At 37.5% G+C, this 20577-nt stretch overlaps 6 protein-coding genes across 7 annotated transcripts; 3 read left to right on the plus strand and 3 right to left on the minus strand.

Moving 5' to 3' along the window:
• The first annotated feature begins 544 nt into the window (after positions 1-544).
• Positions 545-3268, plus strand: LOC109155886 (cytochrome P450 CYP72A219-like). Its single transcript, XM_019303568.1, has 5 exons — positions 545-906; positions 969-1186; positions 1918-2171; positions 2240-2624; positions 2701-3268. Exons 1-5 carry the CDS (start codon positions 633-635, stop codon positions 3127-3129), a joined length of 1560 nt encoding a protein of 519 aa, XP_019159113.1. The 5' UTR covers positions 545-632; the 3' UTR covers positions 3130-3268.
• Positions 3269-3801: 533 nt separating this feature from the next.
• LOC109155884 lies at positions 3802-6928 on the plus strand. The gene is made up of 2 exons (XM_019303565.1): positions 3802-3987; positions 4236-6928. The coding sequence occupies exon 2, from the start codon at positions 4244-4246 to the stop codon at positions 6674-6676; it is 2433 nt and encodes an 810-aa protein (XP_019159110.1). The 5' UTR covers positions 3802-3987; positions 4236-4243; the 3' UTR covers positions 6677-6928.
• A 412-nt stretch (positions 6929-7340) lies between these two features.
• LOC109155891 (40S ribosomal protein S23) lies at positions 7341-8811 on the minus strand. The gene is made up of 4 exons (XM_019303574.1): positions 8703-8811; positions 7957-8112; positions 7739-7865; positions 7341-7649 (listed from the first exon to the last, which is right to left on the minus strand). The coding sequence occupies exons 1-4, from the start codon at positions 8705-8707 to the stop codon at positions 7509-7511; spliced, it is 429 nt and encodes a 142-aa protein (XP_019159119.1). The 5' UTR covers positions 8708-8811; the 3' UTR covers positions 7341-7508.
• Positions 8812-9734: 923 nt separating this feature from the next.
• On the minus strand, positions 9735-12874 carry LOC109155887 (interactor of constitutive active ROPs 2, chloroplastic-like). Of its 2 annotated transcripts, none has more exons than XM_019303570.1 (4): positions 12545-12874; positions 12252-12435; positions 11475-12029; positions 9735-10494 (listed from the first exon to the last, which is right to left on the minus strand). In XM_019303570.1, the coding sequence occupies exons 1-4, from the start codon at positions 12562-12564 to the stop codon at positions 9745-9747; spliced, it is 1509 nt and encodes a 502-aa protein (XP_019159115.1). In that variant the 5' UTR covers positions 12565-12874; the 3' UTR covers positions 9735-9744. The 2 variants fall into 2 exon arrangements, with proteins under 2 accessions (XP_019159115.1, XP_019159114.1); XM_019303569.1 differs by having other exon boundaries at positions 9735-10497; positions 12545-12868.
• A 2621-nt stretch (positions 12875-15495) lies between these two features.
• On the plus strand, positions 15496-16332 carry LOC109155658. Its single transcript, XM_019303281.1, has one exon. It carries the CDS (start codon positions 15496-15498, stop codon positions 16330-16332), a length of 837 nt encoding a protein of 278 aa, XP_019158826.1.
• A 470-nt stretch (positions 16333-16802) lies between these two features.
• Positions 16803-19999, minus strand: LOC109155890 (ribonuclease P protein subunit p29). The gene is made up of 8 exons (XM_019303573.1): positions 19693-19999; positions 18975-19010; positions 18797-18873; positions 18111-18373; positions 17875-17943; positions 17689-17747; positions 17479-17580; positions 16803-17262 (listed from the first exon to the last, which is right to left on the minus strand). The coding sequence occupies exons 1-8, from the start codon at positions 19916-19918 to the stop codon at positions 17165-17167; spliced, it is 930 nt and encodes a 309-aa protein (XP_019159118.1). The 5' UTR covers positions 19919-19999; the 3' UTR covers positions 16803-17164.
• Positions 20000-20577: the final 578 nt, after the last annotated feature.

The raw sequence follows: 20577 nt of genomic DNA on the forward strand, positions 1-20577 counted from the left end.
ATAAATTTAAAATAAATAAAAATAATTAAAATATGGTATTAAAATTGTAGGTAAAAAAAAAGGAATAAATTTTGAAATTATGTGAGATAATGAATGACACGTAGATAATGGACCCACACAAAATTTGAGGAAAAAATCTCCCTAAAAGGAAAATACTTGGGTGTACTCTAATTTTAAACTCTAAACTTGTACTATTTGAAGAAAAAATCTCCCTAAAAGGAAATTATTTGGTGTACTCCCATTTTAAATTCTAAATTTGTACTCTCTTTCACATGCTCTTGATGTAGACATTTTGCTGTGGACCCGAATGATGAAAATAATCAATCCTAATTTGTCACAAAATATAAATGAGTGACTAAAATTTTAGGAGTCTATAGTAGAAATCTCCTAAAATGAGGTTGCTCTATATGGGAACTAATTATATCACACCAAAAAGTATCATTTTCAAAGATAAAAAGGATAAAACAAAATAAAAGGGGCCCACAGTTGGACAGATTAGTTTCGAGTAATCATGGACTAATCGCCGTCGTCATCACATACGTTTCAGTACACCAGTGTTGATATATAGAATCATAACACCCACACCCGCCGTGAAATCAAGAACGCCCACATTTCCGATTGCCTCGCCGGAGATGGAGGTGATATACATCCTACTGGGAGTGTGCTTTTCAGCGGGTTTGTTGGCGTACGCATGGGGAGTGTTGGGTTGGGTGTGGTTTAAGCCGAAGAAGCTGGAGAAGTGGCTTAAACAGCAAGGCCTCAAAGGGAACCCCTACAGATTCCTCTCCGGCGACATGAAAGACATCGCAAAGATGACGACTGACGCCCTTTCCAAGCCCATGACTCTGTCGGATAACGTTGCCTCGAGAATCATGCCGTATTTTGTTCACCTCACCGACAAATATGGTATGTTTTTTAATGCTTCCCATTCTGCTATGAATTCAATTAAATTCAATGGTGTTTTGCAGGAAAAAACTGTTATGTATGGATGGGTCCAATTCCTACGGTGTTCCTCAGGGATCCTGAGCTAATCAAGGAGGTTTTCAACAAATATGATCTGTTTCAAAAGCCTAAGATGAATCCACTGGGGAAGAAGTTGGTACGGGGACTTGCCAGCTATGAGAAAGAGCAGTGGGCAAAACACAGAAGAATAATCAATCCTGCCTTCTATTCAGAGAAGCTAAAGGTAGTGTGTGTAATGTTTCTCAACTATTCATACACCTATTATATATGTAGCTATTGCATAAGTATTCTAAGTATAGTTAGACTGCACATTTATGTTATATATTATATGCTCAACTTACAAATTCCATTGTAGTTTGTTGTCTTGTCGAATTGATAGTTAGACATATATACAGATGGTGTAAAATAGGAGTGTAAATAAGTTTAGTCGAGCTTAAGTTCGGATTGGCTCGAGCTCGATAGCTTGAGTTCAAGCTCAATCGAGCTTGAAAATTGAAGTTTGAGCTTGGCTCAATTATGAAACGAACTGGCTCGAGCTCAAAATTGACCGAGCATGAATCGAGCTTTGACAGAGCAGTTTGCGAGCTGCTCGGCTATAATTCGACGAGCCACGAATCTAAAACATTTGAGCTCAAGCTCGGCTCGATTACGAAACGAGCTGGCTCGAGCTCGAAGTTGACCGATTTTGAACCGAGCTTTGATCGAGCAGCTTGCAAATCCCTCGGCTCAGTTACACTCTTATTGTAAAAGTTTAGTGGCCTACTAGCCTAGGACCTAGGCTCAAATAGTTTAAATACGCTTTGATAAGGCGGGAATTGTTGCATTACAAACCACAAAATGACCATCATTGACCTATTAAACTTGAATTGCATCACTATATAATGAAAAATGTCACTTGGACCACTGGACTAGATAATATTTTAACTGCTAGAGTTCTTGAATTGCAACCAACAGCTTATGCAACCTGCGTTCTTGCTAAGCTGCTCTGAAATGCTAAGCAAATGGGAGGGGATTGTGTATGGAAAAGGATCATCATCATCTTGTGAGGTGGATGTGTGGCCTGACCTTCAAGGCCTAAGCTGTGATGTGATTTCTCGAACAGCGTTTGGGAGCAGCTACGAAGAAGGAAAGACGATCTTTGAGCTTCTGAAAGAACAAGTCACGCACTTCATGGAATCCGGGCGCCAAGTTTATATACCTGGATGGAGGTAAAATAACAAGAAATAATAAAAGTTTGTGTTATAACTTTCATTAACTTGTAATGAGTTTACTGCAGATTTGTGCCAACGAAGAGGAACAGAAGAATGAGCGCCATCGAGAGTGAAGTGAGATCATCTATCCAGGTTATTATAGAGAAGAGAATGAAGGCAATGCAAGCTGGGGAGACAAACAAACATGATTTATTAGGCATATTACTCGAATCCAACTTGCAAGAAATGAGACATCAGGGGAACAAGGACTGTGGAATGAGCATCGAACAGATTATCGACGAGTGCATGCTGTTCTATTTCGCGGGGCAGGAGACTACTTCCGCGATGCTGGTGTGGACTATGATTCTACTCAGCAGATTTCGGGATTGGCAAGCTCGAGCTAGGAAAGAGGTGTTGCAGGTTTTCGGGGATAAGGAGCCAGACTTTGAAGGCTTGAATAGCCTTAAAGTTGTAAGTAATATTCATTTCATAAATGGTTGATAGAAGCTAGTACTCATCCTGAATCTCGTTCGATTTTGTATTACAGGTGACAATGATTTTGTACGAGTCTTTAAGGCTATACCCGCCAGTATCTAGACTAGTTAGGAGGACCATAGAGGAAACGAAGCTAGGAGAAATGGTTCTGCCATCGGGAGTAGTGCTGACATTACCAATAGTCTTGATGCATCTCGACACCGAAATATGGGGCGAAGATGCTAAAGAGTTCAACCCCGAGAGGTTCAGCGAAGGGATAATGAAGGCAACGACAAATGGGAAACAAGCATTCTTCCCGTTTGGCTGGGGACCTCGAATATGCGTTGGTCAAAACTTTGCTTTGGTAGAAGCTAAAATGGCAATGGCTATGATTCTGCAACGCTTCTCGTTTGAGCTTTCTCCTTCGTATGCACATGCTCCATATCCAAGGGTGACCACTCAACCTCAGTTTGGTGCTCCTCTAATTATGCACAAGCTTTAATATATATGCTTCTTCCCAGTTCTTAGAAATCCACCAATATGTAGGCTTGAACCAAATTTCTATATGTTTTGTACTATGGGAAGTTTACTGCAGACTGAAAGACATTCTTAATTTAATCCGATCAACTTTACAAAATTAACTTTCTGAAACAATGGTTGAATGGATGAAATTATTTATTCAGGATGCATGCAGTGAAAATATAACCAAACATAAATTGACAAGAATGGGAAATGAGCAAATAAGTAGCCCAAAACAAAGATACAACTTTTGTGCCAATGAAATGGCTTTGTGTGGTTAAGACTTGGAGTTTGACTTTCATGATTTTTTTGGTATAATAACTATCCACAATGGTTACTTTTGAACTAGGCCTCCTGCCTTGTCGTGGTACCTCGAATAGTGGCAAATTATGCTATGGACCCGTGTTCATCATGTGCACATTCATAATTTCTATGCTATAAATTTATAATTTTTATACTGTAGATTCATAAAATTTATAATGTAGATTCGTAATTTTTATACTGCACTTTCAGAATTTATGAATACATAATTATTAAATTATGAATTTATAGTACAAAATTTATGAATGTGCAATATAGAAATTACGAATTTACATTTAAAAAAATTAAAAAAAAAAAATTGTACACGTATGCCGGGGTACGGGTGCAACTTGTGGTCCATGTTAGAAAATGAAGAGGTGATATTACGCGGCGCTTGGCCAAGACTCCACAGCATCAAAACCGAACGACGGTGGTCTCCCCCGTTTCCACGCAGAACTCAGACGGCCACGTCTGCTTGTTTTCCTAAGCAGCGCCGCCGCCGCCATTTCCAACACCGGAAAACGCCATACGTAAAATACTCGTAAGTCGTAACACACAGTACATATTGAATCTTATTATTCTTCTTATTACATCTCCCTGAATAGCAATCGCTGCAAGTTATTTCCTATTCGAGCTGAGTCAGTCCGTTAAAACCTTTCTCTCTCATTCTCTCCCTATCTCTATTGTTTTGGTTTGCGTATTAAATGTGGCGTTTGTTGATGCGTGGTTATGTTGAATTAGTGTATATAGGTGTATATGGCTATTTGTAACTATTTATGGTATTTTTAGGGTTTGTAATGTCTGCGAAATTGGAGGGTGTTGATTTGAATTCAGAAGGCGTTTCAGTTGAAGCGAATAATGTGAGTACTGATCAATTAGGAAACAAAACCCCAGCGGAGAATCTCTGTGATCAGGCCCCCTCGTGTGGGGCTTCAGGGGAAGGATCTAGGGTTGTTGGAAATACTGAAACCTCAGACATAGAACTTGATCTAAAAGTGGATAACAAAGAGAGCCAAACTGATTGTGTTCGGATTGCTGGCAGTTCATGTGTTGAAGAGAGTTGTAGTAAAGCTTCAGTTGATTTGGGTGTTGATGATGATGTGGAACATGTTCATAGAAGAGGGGAAGAGGGAATTATGGATTCTGCCACAGATAGGACAGGGATTTGCCATGATATGGATTTAGATACACAGAAAAACTCCGTGGATGAAGTGGTTTCCATAAATGGGAGTGGGAATAAAGGAACTGAGAGTAGAGATTATTTAGATGACGAAAATGCAACTGTAGCAGTTAACTGTGAGAGTGATGCTGCCACTTATATTGAAGAGGCTGGTTTAAATGGGGACCCACAAATGGTAAGTGAAGGGAAGTTGATGGACATGAAGCCCGAAGATGCTGATGGAAAAGATGTTAAGTATGCTGCTTCGAATATAGAAGGATGCGTGCAGGGATCTATATCAGAGGAAGAAGGAGAGTATAGTGTGAATGATCTTGTATGGGGCAAGGTGAGTGGTCATCCTTGGTGGCCAGGGCAGATATTTGAATCTTCTGCTGCATCACGGAAAGCAATGAAGTATTTTAAGAAAGATAGCCATCTAATAGCCTACTTTGGGGATCATACATTTGCATGGAATGATGTGTCTCGACTAAAACCTTTTAGGATGCACTTCAATCAAATGGAGAAACAGTGCAATACAGAAGCCTTCTGTCATGCCTTAGATTGTGTATTGGATGAGGTCTCTAGAAGAGTTGAATTTGGTTTGTCTTGCAGATGCGTGCCAAAGGGGGTGCGAGTTAAATTTAAAACCCAGAATGTGGTCAACCGTGGCATTCGAAAGGAATCATGTCAAAGAGATGGTGGTGACAACTTGTCAACGGCATCCTCTTTTAGCCCTGCTGTACTTTTTCAACATTTGAAGTCCTTAGCAACCTCCCAGCGTGATGGTGTTGATAGATTGGGGTTTGTTGTGACAAGAGCTCAGTTGCTGGCTTTCAATCGTTGGAACGGTTATGATAAGCTATCTGCACTGGGAGAATGTGATGGGTTGTTGGAGAATGATGCTGACATACATGTGTCGCAAGGTAGGGAAGAAGAAGTTCCAGGTTGGTCTGAGGATGATAGAGTTCCTTCTGGAAGTGATAAGGAAACTGCCACAAAGAGTACTTCAGTGAAGCGTAGACTGTACCCTGAGGATAATGAGGATATGGCAAAGAAGGTAAAATTGATATCTGGTAGTGGCAAGAACAGTAAGAAAAAAACTGATAGGAAAGTAAACATTCTGTCTTCTGATAATAAGCACAAAGCAAGCAATCTGGTATCGAGTGACAAAAAAATGAAGAGAATAAAAACATCTAAGCCACCTGAAACTGGTAATAACCAGTCTATACAGTCTAAGAAGCTTCTTGGGATAGGAGAGCGTATACAGAGGGCTGCAATTCAACTTGGTGGATCAACTCCAGTTCTCAAGTCTCTGGCAGAGTTCCCTCCTGTTGAGGAGATGCTCTTAAAGCTCTCTTTGGCTGCCAAAGATCCCATGAATGGGTATAGCATGCTGGTTCCATTTAGTAGATTTTTCTGTGATTTCAGGAATTCAACTTTGGAAAATGCCGAGTTACATGATCCTGGAGAGCAAGCATTATCAGAAGACCCTGAGGACGAGAAGAATACTTCCATTGGTGAATTGGACGCAGTTGTTGCTACCAACCCAACCACAGAGAAACAAGAAAAAGACAGCATGGTTATGCAGTCAGAATCTGAAGATCCATCTGGCCATGTGGATGTGAAAGAAAAAGGCAGTGAGGTTATTGATTCAGTATCCAATGATCCATCTGGTCATGTGGATGTGAAAGAAAAAGGCAGTGGGGATGTAGAGCCAGAATCTGATGATCCATCTGGTCAATTAGATGTGAAAGAAAAAGGCGGTGTGGATATGGAGTCAGAATCTGATGATCCGTCTGGTCTTGTGGATGGAAAAGCCGAGGAATCCACTCCAACCGCACTGATTCTTAACTTTCAAGATCCGGAATCTGTTCCTTTGGGAGCAGATCTCAACAAGATATTCAGTCGCTATGGCCCTCTCGACGAGTCCAAGACTGAAGGCCTGGGCAAGACCAAGTGTGCAAAAGTCGTCTTCAAGAGGAGCTCTGATGCTGAGAAGGCTTTCAGCAGTCCTGGCAAATACAGCACTTTTGGCCCTTCACTTATTAGCTACCGCCTCTCCCGTGTTTGAAAGAAGGTACGCGAAGTGATCCAAGATCTGCAGCAGTCAATGGCATTTCAAGGGGACTGAGACATGTTAATAGTTCTCTGTGCTTAGTTACTTTTGTAGCATAGTAGCATATTCATAGTCAAACAGTTAGATGCTGTTCACCTTGCCATTACATGCACATTGATGAGGTTTAGCTACTGACAAATTGGTTCACTTGTTGCTATAGAAAGCTTCCCACTAGAATAATACAGCTGACCATCATTATGACTGTTATTTGTTGGATGTGTATATATATTAACCATAGGATAACACAAAATAAGTACTAGAAAAGGGGTCGGCAACTTGGCATGACCCCTTTTGGGAAGTCGGGTTAGCTCAATTGATTCAATCAATTATCTTAAAATCTTGCAGTGTGAGAGTTCTAATCAGTTAGTTCAAATCAGAGTTACAAACAAAAGTGGAAACTTGAGGAGATGACTTGCAATTTACTATTTAGTCTAAGTGTAAGATTAAATAAGGAACAAATAATAAAAAAATTATTATTTCCCCCATTTAGAATTAAATTCTTATTTAGAACCTGTAAATCCTTAATAACTTGGATAAGCTAGACCTAGAGATCAATAAACAAAATTCCAGTGCAGATTTGACTATAAAGTAGCCCATTAGCATTAACAGTAACACAAAATGAGAGAACACTGCAACTTGATTTAGATGAATATTTTAATTAAATAGACAACAAAATTCGAGTACAGTAAATAGATAGGAAAGTTTTAACCAAACAAAAACTCGACACAACAAAAAGTTCATCTCTATTGTTATCATCAAACTAAGATGCTCAGGAGGATTCCACAATCTAAGATCTTGGTTTCTCCTTTTTCTCCTTGAAGAGAGCCAGGAGAGAGACTCCAGAAACCTTCACAACCTTGAACCTAACACCGGGGATATCTCCCACGGCGTGACCCTTCCTACCAAATCCAGCAATCAACACCTCATCCTACAAAGTAATAACACAGAAAAGGTTAGATGAGAATCATTACCAAGCAGGAGTGGCATGTAAGAATTGGAGTAGGAGAATGAGATTACATTTTCTTCGATGTAGTTCAAGCAACCATCATTCGGGACAAATGCAGCAATTTTCTTCCCGTTCTTGATGAGTTGAACCCTAGCACATTTACGAATGGCAGAGTTTGGTTGTTTGGCCTCAATACCTCTGCACACCGGCAGACAAGCAATTATGTAAGGATTAGATTGTGAATTCCACACCCAAAAAAAGTAAATCAAAATCTCAGAAGTGGATTTACATCTTTTCAAGCACTATGCCTTTAGCATGGGATGAACCAGCAAAAGGTTTCTTCCATTCATTTCCAAGATGGGACTTCTTATAAGCCTTGTCAGCCCACCTTTGCCTCCTACGGTGGGACTTCAACTTGCGTCCAGCTCCCATACCACGTGTCTTCCTGCAACATTACAGAAAATATGTAAAAAACAATCTATTTGACAGCTTCAGCCTGCAGACATTCATACACCATGCTGCTAACTCTTGCAAAAACAAGGACTGGGGCAGCTACAACATAACTTAGCAACACAAACTAGAATCATTACTATTTATCATGCTATCAAGAATTCCACTGAAATTAAGATGATCAGATTTGGACTATCCCATTCCCTATAGTAAAAGATTTAGTTAATTTAATGCAAACTTCTGCCTCAAAACTCTAGATCTCCTCAATAGTCAATACATATCATTCAACCTACATATACAAACATTACCTCACTATCCATATTTAACATGCCAACTGCTTCTTAAACACTTTCAGCGTTATCAGAAAATACCATGAAAGGTAGCACAAATCATATTTCTGAAACATAGAATTATCCCCTAAACTAAAAAAGCTTTTAGATATAAGGTAATATATTGTAGACACATCGGGGACACGAATTTCTCAACTATGAAGCCTAAACGAACTAAATAGCAACTCGCCATTCGTATCAAATCAAAAGTTGAGCCATTTCGATACAGAGAAAGTGGAATATACTGAAAACATACCCCATGTTTGCTGAGTGAAGAAAATTCCGGCTTCGGAGAAGGGTCTGAGGAGGGAGATGCTATGCAGCCGCTTGATAAAACCCTAAACCTAATCAATTCGTAGGAGATTATATAGTCCACGCTTGAAGATTGGGCCTGATTGGTCAGCCCATGTTTTGATTTTTTGGGCTTATATTATTGTCAGATTGAGGTGCACAATATTGTCAACATGGACCTGGGCCCACATTGCAATGTGGAGTTGTGGACTTGGGTCTAAAAATACGCAATTTACATACTGAATGTTCACAATTTTACATGCTAACTGTTCACAATTTATATACTAAATGTTTATAATTCTATATAAATTGTGTATTTTAGACTCGGATTCACCTTGCAAGGTGAATCGGGTATGGTATAAGTGTTGGGTTAAATAATCTAAATTTAAATGGTAATACTTTTGTGATTTTTTTAATTAAAAATGAATATTTTACTACACCTTTTTGTATTTTTTAAATGTTTATTTTATTTTATTTTATTTTTTGCATCACATTGCATTCATATATGTATGTGTGTGTACATATGCATATATCATATTAAATATGAAAAAAAAATTATAATTGTACTCCTACCTCTAAAATGAATATAGACATTCATATGATAGCAATTTTCTAACAAGAAAGCAGAGAAAAAAGTACGGGATATAACTAATCTAATGAACTCAAACTATTTTTAAAAATGATGAAATTAATTTTTTCAATAAAATTGTTGAAGTACATAAAAATTTTGGAAAATTTTACAATACAACACAGCGTGACGCCGTAATCCAAAAATACAAAGTTGCCTACTACTTATTCTCTACATACTTTTTTCTTATTGCACGAATTTTTATTATTATTACAAACTATTCAGTCCTCTTATTTTATTTTTGTATTACTACGTCACGCCTTACAATAATAGAACATTTAATTTGTTACAAGGAAGGCTCCAAACTGTTGCCTATTAACTAATGAAAGAAACCACTCTTCTGTTTTATTGCAACCTGCAAAATGTTTATTTTTTCCATCTATTTCTGACCTTTTTTGAGAAGCACTCCAATCTTCTTCAGCATATTCCCATTCTTCTTCTTGGGGGAGTCATCTTCATTGATGTCATCAAACAATGGTGACCCCATCAGCTTCCCATTGTTGCCTGTTGATGATGACAGCATGGCGGCAGCCGCCTCGACGGCTTTTCGCCACTGATTGTTCTGCACTTTCAGCCTTCTCAGCTCAGCCTGCAGCTCCAGATTTGCAGCCTGGGCAGCTCTCACCTGTTCATCAATCGTCGAGGATGATTCTTGTTCGGGGGGCGAAACAAGAACATTGCTATTCTTGGATAATTCCCTGTCCTGGATTTCTGATTTCAAGAATGTGTTCTCCTCTGCAATGCATTGGAGCTCGGTTTCTTTGTCCAGCAGGCATGCTTTTAGCTCTGATAAAGCCATTTCTGAGTTCTTGAGCTCTGCTTCGAGTTTCGATGACTCCCTTCCCATTGACAGTTCCTTCTGCAATGATTCGATTTCGGATTTTGCTGCTTTTAGTTTGGCCTGCAGGTGTGTTTCCCTCTGCGATGATTCTGATTTTGCCTTCTCCAGTAGCTCATAGGCAGTCCTGATCTGCAGAGTGGTTTGAATGTACTCTTCTTGGTACCTTCTCTCTGAGCTCTCCAATGCTGATCTTAGCTCATTAATCTCTGCTTTCAAATCTTTGCTCTCAGTTTCTTGATTCTTTGATTGCTCCAATTCCAGTTCAAAAGCCATGGATTTGCATGATTCCTTCTAGTAATTCATTTCAACCAAAGTACTTAATAAACTTATACAACCTATTAATATATAAAATATATAATAATAATTTTCAAGAGTTAATGTCATCTAAGGTCCTCCAAGTTTGATGGTTTCGTCACGTTTAGTCATAAATTTTCAAATCGACCACCCATGGTCTTCTGAGTTTCAAATTTCGACTTGCTGTAGTCTTTTTGTTAACATATGCCGTCTGCGCCGTGAAAAGTAAGGACAAAAAAGTCTTTTTATTTTCAACCCAGCCAAAACAATGGATTTCCCTCAATATTTAGCTCTAATCTTCGATTCATACGTCTTCTTTAGCCATAATCCAATATTCGTACGACTAAAGAAGAAGTACGATTCAGAGATTATGGCTAAATCTTGAGGGAAATCAGTTGTTTTGACTGGGTTGGGAAAAAAAGACTCTTTTGTCCTTACTTTTCACGGTGCAGACGACATATGTTAATAGAAAGATTACGACATGTCGAAATTCAAAAGTCGAAGAACCTCGATTTGAAAGTTTAGAACTAAACGTGATGAAATCACCAAACCCAAATGACCTTAGATGACATTAACTCTAATTTTCAAATAGGTCACTGAATTGTACACAAATATGTAATCTAAGTCATTAAATTAAAAAAAACTGCAATTAGATCATTGAACAATTCAAGATGATGTAGTCCAACTTAAATTGACATATTTAACCAATCAATGCTGATGTGGCAATTAATTTATTAACAATTTAAAATTTTATTAATTTTAAATTAAAATCATACTCCCATTTTTTAAAAAAATTAAACATTACTCTCATTGGCCAATCAAATAGGTCAATTTCTATTTTTTTCGTTGATTTTAAATTATTTAAACAGTTTGTTAAATTTTATAGCCCAATCATATATTCACATGGAGTTCAATGATCTATTTGAACATTATCCTTAAAATTTATTATACAAACAAAAAAAAAAAAATCTTACAGCTTTAACAACGTCGGCGCGCAGCGTCTCCTCTGTCAGCCGTGCCACCTCCAGCTGCATCTGAGCTTCACTGAGTTCTTGCCGAGCTTTTGCTGCCGATTCCTTGCTATCATTCAACTCAGCTTTCAAATCATCAACCAATTCATTCGTCTCCGCGAGTTCTAATCTCAAATGATGAATCTCGCCGTGCCTCGCCTGGGCGGCCAATTCGGATCCAGTTACTCTCTCGAGCTGAGCCTTGAGCTTCTGGATTTCAGCCATGGCGGACGATAAAGCTGCGGAGTCGAGTTCATGCTGTTTCTGCAGGGCTTCCAGCTCCGATTGCCACGCGCGGTCGCGGTCCTGTGAGATCTTGCGCAGTTCCTGCAGGCGAGCTTCCTCGGAGTCCGAGAATTCCAGGAGTTGCTTCTCGGACTCCTCGAGCTTCTCGGACATGGCGGCCAGCTGCTTCTTTGTGTCTTCTACCTCGCGCTGCGCCTTCTTCTTCAGTGATTCGGATGAACTAATCTGCTCTCTTGCCTTCTTTAGCTCCTCTTGCAGTTCAACAAGCTGAGCCTGTATTAAGTAAATTTAAATCAAGAAAATTAATATGTCATAACTGAGATGGTTCCAAGCAACACCGCTTGGGTGACGTAGAGATTCGAACTCATGACCTTTTGGTCTGGTTCAGATACCAAATTAAAGTATGTGTTCTATTTCAATTAAAAGCCTAAACTGATAGTTGAATTGCTCAACACTACAACTACTCAACTGCCATGAAAATAAATGAAAGGGTACCTCAGATGCAGAACTTTGTGGAGATTGTCTGTCATTTCCTTTCAAACTCCTACTCTTTGGATTCGTGCTAATTGGATTAGGAGATGCAAAAGAATCAGAATCAGAACCTGCTGTAATCTTGAGCTTTCGACCCGCCCGGGGAGCAGCAACAGATGATCTTTGCTGCAGATCCTTAGAAGCAGTTCTGCAGCATCATAAACACAGAAAAAAATAAGAACTAAACCAAACCAAATCACCTTCTGGTTCACCGGTTTTTACAATTTCTGCTGTAAAATCAACGCATAATGAATCACCTTGCTTTTGGGGTCTGCATATTTAATCCTTTTCCAGGAGTAAAATGAAAAATATGATGAAACGAATTAGACTTTCTTGATTCGAAAGACCCCACACCAACTGAAATGTTTTTGAACAAATCCTGATCAGGCTAAAGAAGTGCATAATACAAAGAAGATTTCCATGATTTCATGAAGCTTCTCTGCATCAACTTGGCTTTAATCCAAATACACAGATTGCAAAACCAACTAAACCAACAAATTGCTTCAAAGAAACTCCATGGAAACCACCTCCACTCCCACCAACCGAACCTACAACATAAGACCAAGAAACCCAATAATAAAGCTATGGAATCAAATGACAAAACATATGTCAAGGACGATCCCAGTTAAATTAGTCAGACTGTTGGCCGATAACCACAAAACGGTTTCAAGTTCGACTCTCAGTGGGTACGGTCTTCTTAATTTGAACTGATGAACTATGAACAACTGATTTACCTTTTTGTAATTCTTTGGTGGCTAAGATTATAACACGAGATTTATCCAGATGTCATTAATAAAGCCATCCTTTTCTTGTTTTTGCTGACTTCTTTTCTACTCCTTTTTGTTGTAGTGTGTTGCAACTACATTGTGGGCAACACTGTGTAGGGTGATGATAACAAATATGACCCATTTTTTACAGGATATCTTTCAAAATTTCCCAATCAACAGACTAATCATACTGCTTTCTAATCACTACCAAGATTAAAGTGATGCCCAGACTGGATCTTGCTTATTTTATTTCACTATATTAATATGTTTCAAAGCAATTAAGCAAGTTGGGAAAGGACTCCAAAGTTGCTTTTGGGTTTGGGTTTTCAATGATACACATAAAGCACTTTTTTGCCCTTTGTTCTTTACTGTAAATAAATCCGCTCCTCCAATTTACTGCAAACAAAGGGTATTTTTTCTTTTAAGAATTATAAAAAATAAAAAATAACACTGGCATCCATGAGTTTTATTAATATATTGGTTTAAAATGTCATTTTGAATATAATTGAGAAACTAAAAAAAATTAACTTCACAGATTATTGATTATTGAATGGCGAGAAATGATGATAATATAATTAAATGTTATTTCTCTATAATTTAAAAATAAAAAAGTATCATTTTTATTTTAGTGTGGTGCATTTTGAGGTTATTTGTAATCAGAATTATTACTTTTAGTTGCCTTTTTGTTTTTAGCTTTTTTTTTTCCTAGTCTTTCTTGTTATTTCAAGTGTGGGCTCTCAACCCTCTTGAGAGCTATTTCTTTGTTTCTCATCATCTTCATCCAATAAAAGTTTATTTACCTTATCAAACTAATAGTCATAAATAATTAAATTTTTATGTTTTTCATTATGAAGAAAAGGGAATGCTAACCAGAAAATAAGAAAAAAGAAAATGAATGCTAACTAAAGGTACAAAAATTTTATATAGGATTCATAATGCAATATGAACCATGATCTATGGTATAACGATTGCAGCATTTTAAGCACAATTTATAACCTTTTCAATGTAAAATTAAAATATAGACATAATTTAAGACTTCTAGTTTTGTTCCCTCTTATAAGGGTCAGGGTGTGGGGAGATGATACAATCTTAATGTATTACTTCTAACTAGGGTGTGGGGAGATGATACAATCTTAATGTATTACTTCTAACTACTATGTTGCGTTGCTATCAGCATTGTTGCAAAAATCGCTAAGGCGCTAGGCGGCGGCCAATCACCGAAATTAGTGATTTATGCGGGTCGGGCGACCTAATTGTCTAGGCAGTCGGCGATTAACTATTGTTTCTTCTTTTTTTTTTTTTTCTTTTGAATTTTTTAAAATGTGTTATTTCTCTCAAAACGACATCACAAAAAATCCTAAACATTTCAAATTGGTTGCAAACTCATAACATTTAAAAAAAAAAAAAGAAGTTAAAATCATCTTCTTTAATATTGATGTGGGCGTTATGACTTTGTGAAATTATATTTTGATTCTTATAATTCTATTTATATTTTAGGTTAATATATAATATTAACTATTAAAGTATTAAATAGTTTATAATTATTAAAATCTTCAGAAAAATTTTAAAAAAACGCTTAGCGATTTTTGCAACCTTGGTTATCAATGTATCAAATTTAATAATCACTAATTATGATTTTATATAAATGGCAAATATTCAATATAATGTATTAAATTTAGTAATCTCTAAATATGATTTTATATAAATGGCAAATATCAATTGAAGGATGTGTTCCATATGATAAATTAATAAAAAGCAAAATTATAGTGAGATTACATATTTATGTCATATTATATGCTCGAGAATACCCAATAATCCATAATTCGTTATATTCGAAATTTAATCTCTAAATATGACTATTTTTGAATGACAAGGAAATTTGTCGTCACTATCCGAGAGTATGCACTCAGTAAACCATGCTCATGTGTAATACTTCACACACCACATAAGAGAATTAATATGGGTCCAACCGAGAGGGGTGTCGACAAGAACCGAACTCGTTTTAGATTCAAATATAAATATATCTTTAAATATGATTTTGATTTTTTTTTGAATAAATAACCAATGTAAATGCTAGCATTATTAGGGTAATGATATTAAAGTAAGGCAGCATTCAAAAAAAAAAAAATATTAAAGTAAGGCAAATCAACATAAACGTGAATATGCTTAGTTGTTCATAGGATAAACATGGAAAGTTGTTAAATTCCAACATAAATCTTGACACTGATTTAGATGACAGCTCCTCACTGCCTAATGCACTCTCATTCCTTACAATCTAAAACCCATTTCCAATCTTTTTCAAATTTTCAAATCTCCAATTTTTCCATTAATGGATTCATTCCTTTTGATACTATACAGTACTATATATGTATATATAGAGAGAAAAACACATTCTTCTCTAGAGTGAAAGAAACAGCGCAGCAGCTAGCGGTACGAGAATAATGTCGGAAAAATGTCTGATGATGACTTCTCTAGCATTCCTGGCATGCCACCCGAGTTCCACCATTAGATGCTTTAAGCCAAGGCCGAGTGTGGTGGTTTCCCCAAAAAGGGAAAAGTCTGTTTCATCAGAAGACTATCATCAAAACCCTAAACCCCATGAAAGCTTGGATTCCCATGCAAAAAGGGTTTTCTCCCTTCCAAGGTTGAAAGAGATCAACGTACCCTTTAAGCTCCTGGAAGAGGTTGTTGAAGGGGAGGCGTTATTGGGCGTTGTGGAGGCGGTTTTTAGGACGGGATGGAAGCGCAATGGTGGTGGCTACACGATCCGAAAAGTGTTCAGAGTGAACCATGGAAGCGGAGTTTATGAAAGGTTTGAAACGTACAGAAAGGCTGTGAAGGCAAAGGGGGTGTTGTGGGGTGATGGGAATGAGGTTTTGAGGTATAGGGGCACGGCCATTACGTGTTCGTTAGGGGTCAGTCAATTCATGGGCACCTGTAATCGGAGAAGTTGTGGGGTTTGTAGGATTATTGGCCATAATAACAGCAATAATGCTGCAATGGATATGAGGCCTGTGACACTGTCCAAGACTAGCTGGAGGGCTCACAGAAGAGCTGAGAAATGTCGGGGCGGCCGAGATGATAGCAAGAGGGCCATTGTTGTGTGCAGGGTGATTGCAGGCCGAGTTGCTCGTTGCTGCAATGGAAGTATAGTGAATGGGGAAGAAGATAATGGGGAGTTTGACTCTGTGGAGAACATGGATGGCTCTGAAAAGCTTGTGGTTTTGGACTCCAGGGCTATATTGCCATGCTTTGTGGTTTTGTATAATGTCCATTGATTTAGTTGCATAGAATGAGTTTTGTTTCAGAATCACTCATCAAAGGATTAGACTTTTCTATTGAAGCATAGTTCTTGTATTTCCAGAGCATTTCTGTTTGACAACCAAGTTTAAGTTTAACTCAGTAAGAGCGATCTATTAATCTTTTTGGTTTGAACCGATTAGCTATATGTAATATAGGTTGATTTATTCTTCTTTTGGTCTTTACCAGTTAAAGTCGGTTTATTCTCCTTTTGGTCTTTACCAGTTAAAGTCACAAACCAATTTGGTCACAGACTATTAACCTGATAGCCACAAGGTTAAAAGCTCAACTCCCAATGTGAACAACCTTTTAGTCTTCTTGATTTGGACCGATAAACTATGGACACCTCGACTGATTTATCCTTAGTCCTTTGCAGACTAGGATCACAAGATAAGGTTTATCTACTGCACACTCTTGAATAGTTACTACGAGTTTCACACGTCACTCAAACAAAAAAAGGCTCATCTTATAAATTTACAATTTATCAAAAATTTCAAAGAGTTCTTCCATGTTAGCAGAGATAAGATTAGCATCTATAACTTTACAATCTATCATCCTCAGGTGATTAAGAGTTGTGCTTTGTGCTAACCCAATTTTCAAGTTCTGTAAATATGGTGATATTTGTGCTGGAAAAAGCCAAACTCTCAGATGTTTCTCAGATTCTGTAACACTGATATGTATTCTACCAAAAATAGTTCTTCTGCTATCCCTCCATGATTCTTGGTTCAAATATAAGACCTGATGTTTTCTTGTAGAAGCTCTTAATTGCAGAATTCTGATATTGTGGACATGTTGAACACCTTAATAAGATCATGAGATCATGTTTCTTGAAGCAAGTTTGTCCCCGAGTATTGTAACCTTCCATGAATCCGCTTGGAGCATAAAAACAGAAAGCTTCTTGGGCACAACTGCAGTTTATACATTATGCATATGAGAAGGATTATGATGGCAAGGGAAAAAGTTCTGCTTTATGCAGAGAGAAATAGAGAGCACACAGTCAAGTATGTCCACTCTCATTTCATGTATCAGGGAGTTAAGAAGATGGGAAACTTCATTAAAGTTTATTTTTATGCATAGGGTAAATTTTCAGCAAACAATTGAACGCTAAATTGGGAGAGGGGAACCTTTGAATCTATTGTCTTCTGTAATTATTCCAAATGTTTCTGCAGTTTCGCGGATCATTATACCATTTAGTCCAGTATAGCCATCTAGCTTGCAATGAGCAACTGAAAAAAAAAAAAAAAAAAGGAGAATTATCAACAAGCATAATGCAAATCAACAAAAGACAGTAATTTTATCATCTTTTTCGCTCAAGATGAAGCGTATAACTCAACCTAGAATGAGTGCACCATGCAAGTCTGCATTCAGGAGACATTGTGACAACTGGTTTTTCCTGCAAGGTGGGGTCCAGTGGGTCAAGTAGTACGAGGTTGGAAGATTCAGTAACAATGGATTGACGAGAAGAAGTGCAGTATTTGGTAAAAAATGTAGTACTCCAGAGAGTTTTAAGAAATAGTTACCCGACACTTTTCACAAGTTTATCTATATAGCACTTCCACATTTCATGCATTTGTTTGTAGATCTCGTACCTAGAAAGTAAACAAAGGGCATTAGAGAAAAGAAAACGGAGTGTATGTAAAACTTGAAATCTAACTTTTTTGTTCAAAATAGCAAATTCTTGACCTCAAGTCATTGAGGTACACAACCCCAAAGAAATCAAAAGATAAATTCTTCAGTAAGAAAGTACTAAACTCACTTGTGAAGCTCCGGAGGCAAATCAAATGATCTACATTTTTTGTGTTGCTTTAGTGACATATGCTTTTTGGATCGTTTTGAGCAGCTCTTTAAAGCCCGCAAGCTAGCACTACTAGACATGCTACTTTTGTGCACAACATTATCAAGAAGAATATAGTTGTCAATTTTCACGCTTTTAGAACCATGCATGTATTTTTGGGCTGAATCACCATGTTGGAGAAGCTCGTGCAGTACATAATCAACTGTGCTTTTACTATTAGAAACCTATACCAACCAAGCACTTCGTTAGAAAATGCAAGAAGCCATTCCTAACCTCTAACAAAAGAACATTTTTAGGATCATGTTCCTGACAGTTAAATCTAAGGGTGTGTTTGGTTGGTGGGTTTTGCCCATAGGAATGGGTATGAAAGTGATTGTTGTTGTTTGGTTGATAGGTTTTTATAACACACTACTATGGGTTTCGAATACCCCATCAATTGAAAAACCCATACCCAAATAAAATAAGGGTTTCATTCCCTTATTCATTAACAAGCACTATTATTAGTAACCATTCTCATTCCACCCTACTATCAAACATATTAAATACTTTCACCAAAACCCATTACCATTACCAAGTATTTGATACCCATTCCGATTATGATTCCTATGTGCGAACCAAACAAACCCTAAATTAAGGGGGAATATTACCTCGCTAACGGTTGATAGAAGATTCCCGTCAACAGAATGAGAGAGCTGAAAGTATGCTGGGTGGTTCGCTTCTACATCTGTTGCATTATTACAACATAAACTAAATGATCCCCAACAAAAAACATACTCTCATGTGTATCTCAAAATGAAAACATAAAAGTTTGAATTAGAATTGTACCTTGTAATGAGGATTGACCTAAAAATGAAACGTTACCTAGAAATAATAATGAAATCAACAAAAATCAGATGCATGGAAAATTAAAACTTTTACAAGTTTATGCTAAGTAAACACCAGAAACATAAACCCCTTCCCCAACATTATCAGATAACAATTACTAACTGAAACTACTGCCTATAGAATAAAGAGGACACTCAATTTAGTCCTCGACTATAGTGGTTTTTCTCAATTTAATCCTAAACGAATTTTTTGTGCTTGGGTAAACCCATCAAAGTTGAGGACCTAATTAAGCACAAAAAGTCGTTTAGGACTAAACCGAGAAAAACCACTATAGTCCATAACTAAATTGGGTATTAACTCTTATAGCTACCATTATACTCTGCTCCTCCATAGCTAAATTACATTATCAGATAAAATGTGGAGCACTACCTGCCTAGATAATGTCAAACTGTAATGTCAACCTTATTCCAACCTCCATAAAATTACAGGTTCTAAAACAGCAAATAGTACCACACAAATAATGAAACACATCAGAAATCCAATCTTTACATGTAGTTAAGCAAATTTGGCTTATACTAAACAAATAATTTTTTTTTTTTTAAACATTCTCAATCTTTATATGTAGTAAAGAAAATTGGCTTAAACTAAACTTGCATTAGGGCACACAACAACAGAAATTGCCAAGAATTATTTTAATATTAAAAAAAAAAAAACGAACCTTTTCTAGATGGGGTATTTGAAATCGAGGGATCAGAGGAAGGAGGTCGATTAGTAATGTGAGAAGGAGTTTTGTTTCCTTGAGGAGTAGTGGCGATAAGAGTTCTTTGCTTCTTGTTGTTGTGCTCCTGTTGACGGCGGAGGTCGGCTTCAGCTCGTGCGAACCTCCGTTCCAACGCCTCCAGAGTCCGTTTCCGTTGCTCTTCGGGAGCCTTGTCCGTCGCCATAGCTCAACTGTGAGGACCGAGTAGTGTTAACCCAAAAGAAATTTAGATAAATTATAGGCCTAATTTATCTAGAAACCTGCACTCTTGCGGCTCGCGACCACCGTATGTTTGTTTTGTTTTTGTTTTTATTTTTGTTTTGTTTTTAAAAAAAATTATATAGTATGTTTTTGTTTGGTATTGTACGCATGCAATATACATACACGATACAATAACACAAATTTCGAGTTTTTTTTTTTAAAAAAAATAAGGGTCAAATAAGTCATCGAATCACACATAATAATGCAATTAAACCGAATAAAATGGAGACGAATTCATGGCCGAAGCCGGCAGAGGCACTCTATTTTTATTATTATTTTTTTAATTTTAAATAATAATTTTTAAAATTTTAAATTAGAGATGACTTACTAGAAATTTGAAAACTCTATAAATTTGACTAATTGCATGAAATTGGTGGCAAGGTGTCTCGATCGGAGGAGGGAGATCTGGCCGGAAAAAGAGGCAGTTGTCCAGGCGGCGACCGAACTTCAGCCCTAGGCTCGCAACACTGTTCCGATGAGGCATGCGGGCTTGGTTTGGGTGAAAAACAACAAGGCAGGAGCTGGAATAGTGAACAGCCGAAAAAAGAGGCAGCTATCCAGGCGACGACGGTGGCGCGTGGC

This window comes from Ipomoea nil, unplaced genomic scaffold, assembly GCF_001879475.1.
Source record: "Ipomoea nil cultivar Tokyo-kokei standard unplaced genomic scaffold, Asagao_1.1 scaffold2704, whole genome shotgun sequence".
Lineage (NCBI taxonomy): Eukaryota > Viridiplantae > Streptophyta > Magnoliopsida > Solanales > Convolvulaceae > Ipomoea > Ipomoea nil.